The following is a 14172-nucleotide window of genomic DNA, read 5'->3' as shown; positions in this document are numbered from 1 at the left end:
CTGTAGATCACAATGATCTTTTATGTAGGAAACTTAAGTATTTTAGTGCCGTTCAAACTCATTACTTTATCCAATGTAGCTTTGCATTGCCGTCTAAACTAAACGATTAGAAGCCCTGTAAGTTCATGTTTTTATAGGCTTCAGTAGCAAACTCCTGTAGATGTGTCTGTGTGCTTCTAGAGGATAGATTCATGTCTTAAAATGGTACACGTATTTTCCTAAAATGCTACATATTTTTGTGTTATTTCATGCGGTTGTGATGATGCACACAAAGGCTCTCTGCAGGGAAGAGACTCGTGTGTCTTTGTATCTCGATGTATTTAGAGTGCATTTAAGAAAAGGACAAGTAAGTCAGAAAGGTGAGAGAGAGAATGAGAGAAGTGAGAAAGTCTCATGCAGTCCGGTCCCGAAAACTGTATCAGCAAGCAGATATGTACGTATTCCCTTAAACAAGTGTATGGTTACTGAAAAAAGTCAAGCTTTGTTTGAAAAAAGTTTTCAGCTCTCGATAGCCCTGAGAATTGTACATGAATGTAAACGAGGTCAGAAGAAGAGGCTGAGTCGCGCTTATACAGCTGGGCGGTGGGTGGATGTGTGGGAGAGACACACACGAGTCACTCCTGCTCTGCATTAAAAATACAGCAGTATTTTTACAGGCAGTATTTTAATGTCAAATTTGTCAGTTCAGTACACCAAGAATCTCGCACACCCTATTCTTAAACGCTGTCTGTTTTTAGCTAGAGACAAGAGGAGTAAGCACCCTCAACTGGATTGAGAAACTGGATTTTAAATCCCTGCACATATGGACTTCCTTTTTGATTCTGGACAGGTAGCCCTGAGAAAAACAACAGGAAAGGATGTGGATGATGCAGTCTTCCCCTGATCTGTGCGTGTAGCTTGTTAGACAGTAGAGATTAAGCTATTGCTTTGATGATTAGGGCTCTGTTCTTACCCATTTCACATTGCAACTGTTGAAGCCGTTAGAAGCCTGGAATTTATTTCCTAACTTCATGTGATGAGGCTAGTGCATGAGTCCTTCAGCTGCTGGGGATAAACTTGCTAAAGACTTGAATGTCACATACTAGAGTTTCCTTTTCCATTTATTTCCCCCTTCAGTAAGTATTAGTGTACAGTTACTATGTTCTCTGGGTTGCATAAATTGAACTAATATGAAGTTCAAATGCTTTCACAATAATGAAATATAACAGGTAATGGATAGTGAAGAAGAATAAGTATTTTCCTCTACAGTTCAAGGCTTCTGTATTTTTAAGCAGTACCTTAAAGTCTCCAGAAAAATCAGAGATGTAGAATTTGTATAGTTTTTCATGTTACATATATATATTATTATTCTGTTTTACATGTGATTTCCTTCGTATATGCTTTAGTCATTCAAAGAAATTGATTTTTTTATTAAATCTTAAAAAAAAAACAAACACCTTTTATTTCTAAAAATACAGAATTTTTATGAAATTGTCAAGCCATGCTATGACGTAAAGTCCTGATTTGTGTTTGCGCTTGTTAGGGTGCCAGGGAGTTTTGTGTGTAAAATACACGACCAACCTGGACAGTGCAATAAGTTTATTTTTTATTGGGAAGTTGAATAAGATTTTTACATGGTTATTTGCTTCCACCTACTGACCATTCTTGATATTACAGATCAAAAGACTGAGGCAAAACTTTAATACCTTAGAAGAATCTCGTCTTTCCTCTTGCTGACACAGGCCGTGGCACTAGTGTGTACGTGGTTCCGTTTGCATTCTGTGTTTCATTATTTTCACAGGAAACAATGATTTTAGAAATTCAAATGACTTTTAGAAAAGTTTTTTAGTCTCTACAATTTGCTTATGGGGGTTTTTGTTTCAAGTATTCCATGCTATGGTGATGGGAAAGTATCAAAATAACTTGTTAGTGCAGAAGCAGAGTAACAGCAGCTTCTGTTGGTCTTAAGTACCAGGGCACTGCCATGGATACGTCCTATTACCTTCCTGACTTAATAAATCAAATTTCTAGCATCAAAATAATTGTGAAGTGTTATCTGGGATAAATACTATAGGCTGGACAAGAAATAGAGAATTTATAAAAAGAGAAAAAAAAGCATGTGTTTGCTGAAATAGACTGAACAAATTGTACATAGACCAGAAATAATAATTAATACAAATACTAGCAAGCAGTAGTTTAACCATGTGGAAAAGAATTTTCAAAAAAATACTGCACTAGAGATTTTATTTACCTCTATGATAAATGCAGTTTGTGATACCTTAAACGCTGACCCCTTATGACAAATGTAGTATTTCAGAAATCCCAATTGAAGTGTGATATTTTCATCACATAAGTTATTTTAAAACATATATTTGAATCGCATCTAGTGCAGGTTAGTTTTGTGTTTGTCTTTTTGAACATGAATAAACTGTCAATATAAAGCCTGCAAAAAATTCTGCCATGTGGACAAATGCAAACCTCAATAATTGAACAAAGCCAGAAACACGAAGACTGGAGAGGAAGATTATGTTATTTTTGAAAGAGTTATTTAACATTTAAAAGTAGCAAAACTGGACAGGATTCACTCTATGCTAGTGCAGTGAAATATCAGTCATATGCAGACACCTTAGCAAGAAAAGGTACTAGCCTCTGAATCCATCCTTTCCTGGCAGAGTAATGGAGTGAACTTCTCCCTTTCATAACATAATTTCTTAATAAGCACATGAAGAAGCGCTGTTTGCCTTGGAGCTCTTGCACGTGGAATTTGCTGCCGGTGCATCAGGTTTAGAACAACATGTGAAACTTCATGTATGTGCTGAGACTGTGGCGTTTGCCCCATGTCATTAAGACGGGTATTCTCAGTTAAAAGTCCATACAGAGAAGATTGCAGCAGTCAATTTTGTTAGATGTTTCTTTGACTGTTTAGAGAGTTCTCGTATGGTACCTTACCATGTATTCTGTGTTTTAAGATTCTTTTTGGTAATAACTGGAAATGACCCCTTGTACTTCATGATAATGGGGTTTTGGTGTTGGTTTTGATTTTTATTAAAGCCAGATTGTTAGTCTGATTGCTTTCTTATATTTGTTTCCTTCTAGTTTCAATTTTTATAACTCTTTAAAATGTATTCTATAAACAACAGCAAAACAAGAAGAGGGAGTGATGTTACTTCCTACCACTTTTGGACTTTGTGGCTTATATGACCTACACTATAACTGGAATAAATAACTGGAACCGATACTGTGCATATTCAGATTCGTAGCACCATCTGAGGGTATTAATCAGAAATAAAATTCTGGATTTTCAATCAGAAAAAGTAAGAGAAAAACATGGCATTGAGCTCATCACATTGTGTAGCCCAAGTTTACAGCTGCATTACCTAAAAATTCTTCTAACTCAACTTTTGCTATACCTGTTCAATTTACCTGTCTGTTACCTCATTCCTCAGCATTGATCACTGTTAGGTTTGCAGTGTACAAGGGAGGAATTTCTGGCTCTCTAATTGGATGCTAATAGATTTACTGCATCCATTTATTATTTTTCAGTCTTCACGCCACTGACTGAACTCTACCCATGGTTAATAGTATCTATTAGTCCTCCTAGTTTGTCAGTAGAAGCTTAGCTTGAATTAGCTCCAAGTCTAATTTGTAATGAAGAAGTTGCCAGTATCACTCAAAATCTTGTTGTGGGCCAAAAAAGGAAACATAACTTATATGTAAAGCCAATAATTACTATTAGTAGAATTGAAATCTTGACAGTCTAATCAGAGTTATTACTAAGTCAGCTCTCATGTTACAGAAAAAGAAAGAAAGAAAAAAAAAGAATACTATTACAGTGAAAGGCATCAGTAATAATAACACAGGTAAAATTGTTATAAACACATTTTCTAGTATCTACCCATTTTTCTTTCCTGTTACGCTCACCTTATGGATCCTAAAATCAGCGGTGCTAGTCTTCCTCAAGGAGAGAAGGGGGGCCTTGCTGCAGGTATCAGCGTCCCAAATTCTTTGCTGGGAGGAGCGCGATGTTGATATTGAGGTTTCCTAGTCCTATTCTTTGTCAGGAGGAGTCTGATAATGTTCATGTTGTCTTCCTTCTTCTAGGATCCATCTGCCTGGGGCTATTTTTATACATTTTCTAAGATGCTTCACTGCTCTGCAACTCTGTATAACATCCAAGTTTAGGATACGTGGTACATGGTACAGTCTCCACTGTGCCCCTTTTCATGTCATTCCGTATCCATACTCCTCTATGCTGCATTCTCTATCCCTGCTTTCAAGGCCTCTGCAATCACACCCAGCTTGTTATGTCAAGTAACTGCTTGTTACTACTGTTTATATAAAAATAATGGTTATACCAAACAGAGAAAAGCAAAAGTACAGTAAATTGAGCATAGTCACCTGATCATTAGAAGAATTGCTACTACAGGTTAGCAAGTTAAAACAAAGCTCCAAGCTGGCATGCTTGTGCCAGAGTTAATTTACCCAGTTTTTGATGATAATTTCTTAGCATTTTTTTACAGTGAATTTTGACTGAATGAATAATACTGCACCTACAAATGAAAGAATAAAAATACAAAAGTAACATGTTCCAACTTGAGGAAAAATGTCTTGGATGACAGGAGGACAAAAATCTAAAGGGGACAACAAACTAAAAAATGTATTAAAAGGTGCACAGACATGCACATGTATTAATTATATTAGCATGACCAGTGCTTACTTGAGGACATTGATTTCTCTGTTTATACTTGCGATTCAAGAGGTAAAATTCAATATAGAATTATAAAGCCAAGCAGAGCAAGTGTATAGAGGTTTCTATTGCGTCCTAAAGCAAAAATGTCACGCAGAGTCATGCTACCGCCAGTGATTGATTTCTAGAGCTTTTCTTTTACTTCTGTTCAGTAACGTTTGTGCAAGGCTAATACAGGGTCAAGGTTGTAGGTGTGTTTCCCAAGTGCATAGTGTATTAAACTTTAAATTCTCTGAACCATCAAAATGAGCAAAATTGAGGAGGGGAACGTTCTCATGAGTGAAAAGGGTGTGATGTCTAATGTAGTCTCTGCTGTACTCTTTCAGTAGATTTTGTTGCCAAGTTATCTAAAGTCACAAGGTGTATGTAAAGTAGCAGGGAAAAAATGTGCCTCTTGATCTCTCTTTTCTACCTCTAAACCGTAGTACTCAGCACAACCATACGTTTGATACCAGTTGGCTGCTGAAGGTGCTAATTCTCACAAATGTCAGTAGTTTAGGTCTGCCTTTCAGAACTGTATGCCTACAAAGACAAAGGTAAACGTAGTTTCACGATCTCAGCTAACACCGTTCTAGTGTTCAACGTACGTGGCAGTATCACAACACTTTGTTCAAATCTTAAAAGTTGTATTTGTTGCATATTGCTCCTCATATACTGTATGCAACCTTGCTTTGTTTCCTTGTTGCTGCTGCACAACATAACAGACAGAAAAGATAATTTTCTTTTACGCTGCCACATCTGTTTTCAAAAATGGAGCTCATAATATGATTCTAGTATTATAATTTGTTAGCCTTGGTACCTGTTATGCAGCAACACCTGGTTAAAAAAGGATTGATGTTAGTTTAAACTGAAGTAGGTGAAGGGGTTTCCTACCTTAATAGTAGGATATGTCCCTTTTCGTTGTTTCCCATGAAACATACTATGAAGTGTTATCACATTCCATAATTTGTCTAAAATACTGATTCTTCAGGAGGAACAGATTCTATTGTTTAACCTTTTTGTTGTGATATGATTTTTGTACATGAAGCCTCATGTACTGTTCAGACCTACAGGATTCAACACTTACTCTTCAGTGACTCCTTTTGCCTAATCTCAAATAGTTCCTGCAGTTGGGAGGTCTGCAGTTGGGAGGTTTGCAGTACGGACGCACGTACCAAAATGACAACACTTTGTCATTTTGCGCTTACAAAAGGTAGCACAGATGTCTCCCAGAGGAGTACGTTCTTTCTTATTTCTTCACTCCTTATTCTGCCCTTAGCAGGTGTTTCATTCTGATAATATTTTTTATAATGTTGGTTTCCATATGTGTTTTTCTTTGAAATAGCTGCATCTGGGATGTAGAGGGTGTGTACTCAAATATTTATATTTAAGCATCTATTTGAATTAGCTAGTGACTTGGACTGGTTTAAAGAATTATATCAATAATTGCCTCTGCAAAATTGGTTTGTTTTGCTCAGACGATTGAAGGTTATGGAATTAAAGGATATGCATGCATGATCCTAACGTGAAATATTCTTGATATTTAAGGATAACTGCTGTCTGAGTTCACTTACAACTGGTAACGAGGTAGTTGACTTTTTTTGTTTCAAAAAGACTCAGTTGTAGCCCATCTGGAGACTTCGGATGCACAACAAGCAACTCCAATGACCATTTGTTTCTGCAAAAGTGACATTTTTCCAATGAGTCCAACGTTTTTCAGAAACCTGATCAACTCCCTCAAGTGCTTAAATGTTGTGTTTAGTTGTATAACAAACCAACGCTACTGTCTAAATAAAATCTGATGCGGACTTCGTAAATTAATTGTGACAACAATAAATTGAATAATCTTGGAAAGATGGTGGATGTATTCTTTTGCCAAAAGGTTTTCCCGGTTTTAGTAGTGTGGTTCTCAATAGGAAATAAAAGAAGTTCTGTGATTCCGCTTCTTTCTTATGTTGCATCTGCCACAACTGTAGTTTATGCATATATAGTCCCCCACTTCTACCAGAGCATATGAGCTATTGCTGTTGTTTTTAAATGCAGAACCTACTGCAAATTACAGTTATCATTCAGCTAATAAACTGCAAGTTAATAGTTTAGAAGTCTCATTGATTGTCTCCAGTTGTTTGTTGTTCACCTACTGTCCTGATTTCTTTTAGTGATACTAAAAATATATACGTTATGAGATATATTTTCTTCAGCCTCTTTAAATTCTTCTTCTTCTGTAGGAAAAAAGATCTAGATGCAGACTAGGCAAGCCCAAATTCATGACTTCATCCCAATATAGAAACCTGCACTTGCGTGTTCCATGGGAAAGGTGGCCCATATTTTCCTTAGAACGTTAAGCCTGAGCTAGCTGCTACTGCTGCCAAAATTAGACATCTTGCCTTACTGTTTTCCACAGTCCTTCATTCCTGCCTCCATCATGCATCTTCATTTGTGTTAACATAAGCATTTGTGCATATGCATTGTGAATGAATTGAGGAACTGCTCCAAGTTTAAAGACATCATTGGAAGTGAAAACGCCGGACAGTTGTAACCTAGATCAGTTCCGTAATTCAGTTCACGAGCTCCGTACAAACCCTGGTACCAGCACCAAAGAAGAAGGTTTTGCAGACTTGTAGCTGGATATGGCAGTCATTGTTTCAAAGCAAGTATTTGCAAAACTATGTCTTCAGGTGCCATAATGAAAGCCCGTGTGTTGGGCACAGGTTGCCTAACACTGCCCCTGGGCACCCCAGAGAGGCTGTTTTTTAACTGTCAGTAATCTTGGAACGTAGGTCAAAGATAACTTGTCTCCATGCACTTGAGATTTGGAGCCCAGCATTTTTTCTTAAAGATAGGTACCTACAAATAGGTACCAAGCAAACAGGAAATCTTTGGCTTTTTCTTTGTCAGTAGTACATGCTACCTTTCGTTCAGTTACTTGCTTCTTAAAATACTGAACCCAATGCGCTAACAGAACTGAGTTCAGTTGCAGCAAACACAGGTTTTAACTCCTTCCAACTGGAAGATTTTGCTCTTAAGTAAGTGTATCAAAATACAGACATTATTTTTCCAGGTGCAATGTATGTGCATGTATGTTTTCTTAGGAGCTGGCTTGTTGCTCTGCGTTAGAGGTATTCTGAGAATGCCTGCTAGATCATGGCCATCTGCTGTCTTACATAGGGGAACTTGTACTTTCTGGATTCCTCGTGGCCTGGAGTAAGACATTAGTACCAGAGGTGTTCAGTTTTCTTATAGTACTTTTAGTCAAATTAGAGGACAGCCAGTTAGTTTAGTGCTTCCGGGGTTATGAATAAACTGAAAGAGGTCACTTTGGATAACCATTTTGGATTGAGGATTCCTAAATTCTACTTGAGTCCTTCTTGAAGGTACACGTGGAGGTATCCTTTGAGTACATGCATTTGTGAGAAACTCACTCATCAATGAAGAAAGATCAAGTTCAGGAAGTGAGGCTTTTTAAGGGATTACACATTAGAAGGTTGTTATAGTCCAGGTTGTTGTCTGATACTGTGTCTGAAGGAAGTTTGTCAAAAATGATTTAGGCAGTATTTTAAAATGAAACTACTTGAAATACCAGAAATAATAAAATAACAGTGGGCCCTGAATTTTTCTCTTGTGCTTGTGCAGAAGTCCAAATTCAGGTTTCTACCCTTGAAGATAAATAGGTTATTTCTTTACCCTGATCTACCTTTACCTAGTTTCAAAGATAAGCAAATACCGCTCTCCCTTACTGGCTTCAACTTCCAGTAATATTGAAACGACATATACATAGATGTCATGGTTAATGGTACAATGCTTAATTTTAACTTTTAGGCATATTGTCTCTTTAACTACTGATTGCAACAAGGTGAATCTCAGCTGGGCTGGCCTTAATTGCTCTCAGCGGGGTTGGCTTGTGCTTAATTTGCACTCTCTGCCTTACTGGTCGTGGGCAACCATGTTACGTAAAGTGAGCTAGGAGAAAGATGGTGTCTGCTTTGTCCAGGTAAAGCTGTGTTTTTTTAATTCATTTTGGATAATGGGTGTTTATGAATTTTGGTTTTAAAAGACAGCTTTCAATGAGAAATGGTATTGGCAAATAGCAAGCTAAAACTGCCTAGAGACAGTGGAAGGGGTAAGAATACAAAAGTTGTGTGTAGCGCTCATAATAGCTATGCCTGGAGCCTGGTAGGAGTTACATTAGTCTCTGTTCAGTTAATTTAGATCAGTTTGCGTGATACAGCCATCTTTGTCCTTGATGATATGAAAAGATGTGATTCATCTTTGATTGACCAGTAAATAGGTTAATTGTATTATCTGCAAAAGGTGGCTTAGGACGTAGATAGCAGGTGAAAAGCACTAGTTAAGGAAGTTTGCATTTATTCCACTCAGGCAGAAAGCTTCTTAAAAGCTGGGGGAGGAGGGGGTTCCCTCACTCATTTATAAAAGAAGATTAAATATAAATATAAAAACAAGCTCAGGAACTTAGCCTGTAGGCAGAGACAGTATTTCGTTACCCATAAAACGGGAAGAGAGACATGGTGATATATATCTGGCTGCCAGTAAGTCATGCTTGAAAGGAAATGTTTGCGCCTTATGTTCCACAAAACATGGTCTGTTTCCCCCAGCAAAAGTATTTTGAACAGAAAGAGCGTTTGAGGTACTGATTCATAAGTGATATACATATAACTACCTAGAATAATGAGGATTTTTTTTTTTTTTTGAAAGCATGCTGCTTAAGAAGTGACAAGAGAACTGGTTACTCCTCCTAAGACCTTTATTTAATGTATCTTACTGTGGATGGAAATATTTTTTTTCAGAAAATCTTGAGTCATCTTATTTGATTGAATTTTTTAAAGATTTTGTATGGGTCTATGGCTTAGGTAAGAAGACTGATACTGAAATAATATCTGTCTTTTATTTAAGATGAACAGGAATAGGGTGGAAGAAGTATAACTTTTTTAGTATTTAACTTTTTTTTTCCCCATTTTTAATGGAAGCTATTATTAGCTATCAGCATTGAATTTGTAGTCTGGGCCTGTAGCAAGTAACTCTAGTCAATGATCTAAAATCTGAGGGGGGGGGGGGTAATTCTAGTTTCATTAAGAGGTTGGGAGAGGGATTATTTTTAGCAAAAGATTGGGGGGTCGTTTTTTCCAGTAGAGCTCTCTAAGTTTGCAATATTTGAGCAAAGTTAGCCTCCCAGAGAACCAGTACTATAAAAATAAGGTAGAAAACAAAAGAAAAAGCATAGTAGGTCACTTTAATCTTGTCTTTAGTCTAATTAGCTTGAAATATATTCAGTTTATTCAGTTTACAATAGTAACTTGTTGTATAAAGGGATTATATAAGGAAATTAATTCCTTTTTAGACTATCATTTTTGTGACAACAGTTAATTGTCTTGAGATGAAGAGAACATATTCACTAACTATTCATCTACTGCAAAAATTCTAAGGTTCAATGAGTCAAAACACTTCAGGAATGAGAGGAAGATGGGTTGGGTGTCTTTTAAAGCTAGGATTATTTACTTGACTCTTAAAGAAAATCTAAGTCTACAAAGCGTGTGTGTATGTACACACACACACACACACACACACAAGATGCTTGATCATGCTTATGTGTTGCAGTGAGATTCAGACACAAATATCTTCAACATATCGAGTAATCCATAGGAATAAACATGGACTACCTAATAAATATTTGAGACTAGGTAATAAAATAATGGATTATAAATTGTAATGCCCAAGTTGGCGGTTTTCTCAGCAGACAGAAGTTTCAGCAATTGATTCCTCTTAAGCTGATGGTGATTTTATCCTTTAAATTTTTAAATTTAGCATTACAAACAAAAAAACAAAGTGAGCAAGCAAGTATATTTTCTCAGAATGCAAACAGAAAAACTAAACGTATTCTACAAACTGGAGATTATATTTTTGCCTTGTGAGCTACACTGAGATAGGTTTGTTTTGCAATGTTTCAATCTTCTCTTTCATTTATGGAACATCTGCTTCCAATAAAGCTTAATAAACCGTACTTAAAGCTCTAATACTGAGCGTTGTAACTGTGAATGTACTGTATATAGAAAAACAACAATGCAATAAAATGTAATTCTTGAGAAACCTGGAAACCCACTTTTCAGACTTCAGTGCCCTTTCTAACCTGAGTTATTTCCACAACCCTGGTGAATATGTTTCGTGACATGTTCTTCTCTCTTTGTGTTTTCAGGATGCTAAAGCAGAGTGCAGTTCCTGTGTAGAAACTGAGGACAAAAAAGTAAGTGGCTTGTTTTAATGTAATTCATGTTAGGCATCTCTAGCAAGATTTTTTTTTAATTAAATCATATGAAATTGCCTTTTTTGTGGGTGTATATATGTTAAGTTTCCTAACGATAACTGTTCTAATGTAGTTGTATTGTAACTTGAGGAGGGGTATTCTGCCTTGCTTTACTTGAACGGTCCTTTATTGGAAATTCCCTTCTGAAGAAGCAGTTAAGTAAATTATAACCATGCATTTGTTAAACTACTAACAGTTTAAAAACAACTGCATTTCCTATTCTTCTTAATTCTGTTATTAACAAAACTACTGCCTAGCACCTTTTCATAGTATTGCCGGCATACTACGTTAAATGTTCCTAAAATACCAAAATAAGGACTGCTTTTCTTGCTTTGTAAGCAGTGTCCTTGATACTGAATTCTTTTTCTTTTAAAAGGTTAATTTAAAAAAAAATGTTTATCTTATAATACTGTTTCCAGTTTTATTGTCTGTGAAGGAGAATAAAGATACGTGTTTTCAGTTTGGCTCTTCACCCTCCCTGTTAGCCTTTAAAAGGTTTAGGTATTGCCATTCCCATTCTTTTGGGTATTTTTTACAGTATGCTGCTACATATATGCTTGAATGTGCTTGAAAAAAAGAAAATTTTTTTTGGAGGAAGGCGTTCTTAAATACTGTGAATTTCTGACTTAAAATGAGAGATGCAAAACCCCTTCTTCTAGCGCTAGTAGTATCATACTGTCAAGTTATGTTTTGGCAGCAGGTCTTTATGCTTTATTTAGCATTAGTTTAACTGCTGTAATATGGGATAATAATGCTCCATTATTCAACTTTCTAAAAGTGTATTTTTTCCTGCATAAAAAAATATTTTAGCTACTGTATCTTTCCATGAATTTTTAACAGTTTCTCTTTTCCTTAAAAATGTGTCAAGTTTTTGGTATTGAATACGATATTTAATTAAACAGCATTATCCCACAAGTACTCTGTTTTGTAATAGCTCAAGTTTTAGAAAGTACTTTGAAATTGGATGTTATAAATCAAAAATGTAGCAGGAATAGGAGGTAGTTGACATACCTTAAGCAAAAAGGATAGCTATCCTATCTGAAGGTTGAAGACCTGCAGATCTGAAGGTTACCAGTATTATAGTGCTTAGGGTTGTAAATTTCTCATCCTTTCGATTATAAATGCTGATGCATACATAGATATGCGTGTCTTCAGGCCCTTCTGTGATCTTACTTCACTAATCACTGAAGTGGTAATAAAGGACATGAGGTTTGCTAGGTTTGGGGTTATTTTTATTTTTTTTGACTTGCTAAAAGTACAGTTCACATCCAACAGCGAGGGTAATCTATTTGCGCTCTAGCTTTCAAATGCAGAAACTACAGCTTACACAGAATTGTCTGGCAAACTCTTAAATTTATCTTCTTTGCTTTTCTAATTTGTTGGAGGATTTTGAAAGAACAGAAATGTAATGAATACCTATTGTTACATAATGTTTCATGTTTTCTGTACGTTGGCTCCCAACACTGACGCTTCTGTTGAGCTCAAGTGGCAGATGTATGTTTCATTCCAGGGATTTAGATTATTGATGACCTGTCCTGAGATCATTGAATAATGAGACATCGTTCTTATCTCATAATAATGCATTGTTTCAGTTTTTCAGTAAAGTATAGACAAGGAGCTTAACGTATCTCACAGAATTTGAAAGGATGTAAGTTAGTATTTTGATTCCATCTAGGTTGAACTTGAGACAAACTGCTGCAATTAGGGCATGCATCATTAGGATCTCGTAATTTGCATTTCCATAATGAAATATACTACTAATGAAGCATATCATTACCAATTAATGGAAAATTTTCCAAGTTAACAACAAAATATAAATCTGCAAGGTGCCTTCCTGTTCTTACAGTCTTTTTCCTGAAATTTCTTAATTTCTAACTTCTAAAGCAGCAATTTATGAAGCCGTTGCTAAGTGTTTGCCTGAAGGCAAACTCAAATCTAATAATTATAATTATTATTTTGAAATCTATTATGACAAAATTCCATTTAATTATCCTAAACGCTTTATCACTGTGATCTTTCTCTCCTTCCGTTGTTACTTCTACTGACCTTTTTTAATGTAAGTTCTACCTGTTTTTTCTACAATGATAAAAGCCCTCAGGTTTGAGAATAACAGCTGACCAGTAATCAACAGTCTGTTGGAAATGACCTCTATTATTATACACTAATGAACTGTGTTTACTTCTGCCAGCAGTGGACTCATAAGTGTATGTATGACTGGTTTCCTACCTAATCAGTATTCTCTTTTGTGTTCATTGGACCTAACCCTTTTTTGCTTTTGTTTTCATACCTTTATGTTGAACACAACAATTTGATGTTGTTTGAATCATGTGATTATGCAAATATCTCAACTTTAGTTTGGAGAGGGGGAAAAAAGAGCATGTTTCATAGCAAAGAAGCCTGCTGAAAGTATGTAAAGTGTGAATTTGTAAAAATGAAATGATTTCTGAAGCTAGTCTCGTGTTTTGGAGATTGACTTATAGTTTCCAAGTCTGTGATGTTTTTCGGCACTAGGTTTCCCTCATGCAAAGGTGATAGCAGGTGTTTTTTACATGTGTTTTCCAAAAACTACATGAGTATGTTGGGGGCAAACCAAATGAATAAACTTCTTGAGCTTGTACCTGAAGAGTATTAACAAGGATTTTGGCCATTTTGCCAAGACAGAGAGCCATGTGCGTTTCCCTACAGTTTTCTCTTCCATTTGAAATAGTAGCAGTCTCCACATTAAGAAGATATGCCCGTGTGTAAAGCTATATATTTTTGGTTGCTCTTGCACCAACATCATCACTTCACGTTAGCTGGAAAAACCTGCCCCCAGGGTATGTTCGTCATAAACTAGTATTTTAGAAAGTGTATCTCTTATTCTCGGTTCACATCTTTATTTGGTTTTAACTATAGGAAGGAAAAAAAAAAAAAGATTATATGGGACTTGCACAGAACAGGACTCTTCAAATTACCCTCTAGAAACAAGTTTTCTCACAGATTGGTTGAGATTAGAAGGGACCTTTAGAGATGAGCTAGTCCAAAAGACTAGAAGGACTAGAGGCAATACTTTGTTTGGCTCTGCAATTCGTTTGTCTTGCTATCAAATGAGTTGATGCCAACACTATGAAACCAAAACTAGTACAAAGTTATCTTTCCCTTACTTCCCCTG

General features: G+C 36.1%; 1 protein-coding gene across 19 annotated transcripts in view; it reads left to right on the top strand.

Annotated features, from left to right (window-relative positions):
* Positions 1-14172, top strand: part of RBFOX1 (RNA binding fox-1 homolog 1) — a 1498714-nt gene that overhangs the window by 854999 nt on the left and 629543 nt on the right. For 18 of the 19 annotated variants that reach the window (XM_068909002.1, XM_068908998.1, XM_068908991.1 and 15 more), the window contains one exon: positions 10914-10961. The exons of the other annotated variant lie outside the window; for it this stretch is intronic. In XM_068909002.1, coding sequence (XP_068765103.1) covers positions 10914-10961 — 48 coding nt within the window. The remainder of the gene's footprint in view (positions 1-10913; positions 10962-14172) is intronic. 19 annotated transcript variants of the gene reach the window in all.

This window comes from Struthio camelus, chromosome 15 (genome assembly GCF_040807025.1).
Source record: "Struthio camelus isolate bStrCam1 chromosome 15, bStrCam1.hap1, whole genome shotgun sequence".
Lineage (NCBI taxonomy): Eukaryota > Metazoa > Chordata > Aves > Struthioniformes > Struthionidae > Struthio > Struthio camelus.
This window is presented reverse-complemented; position numbering and strand designations above follow the sequence as displayed.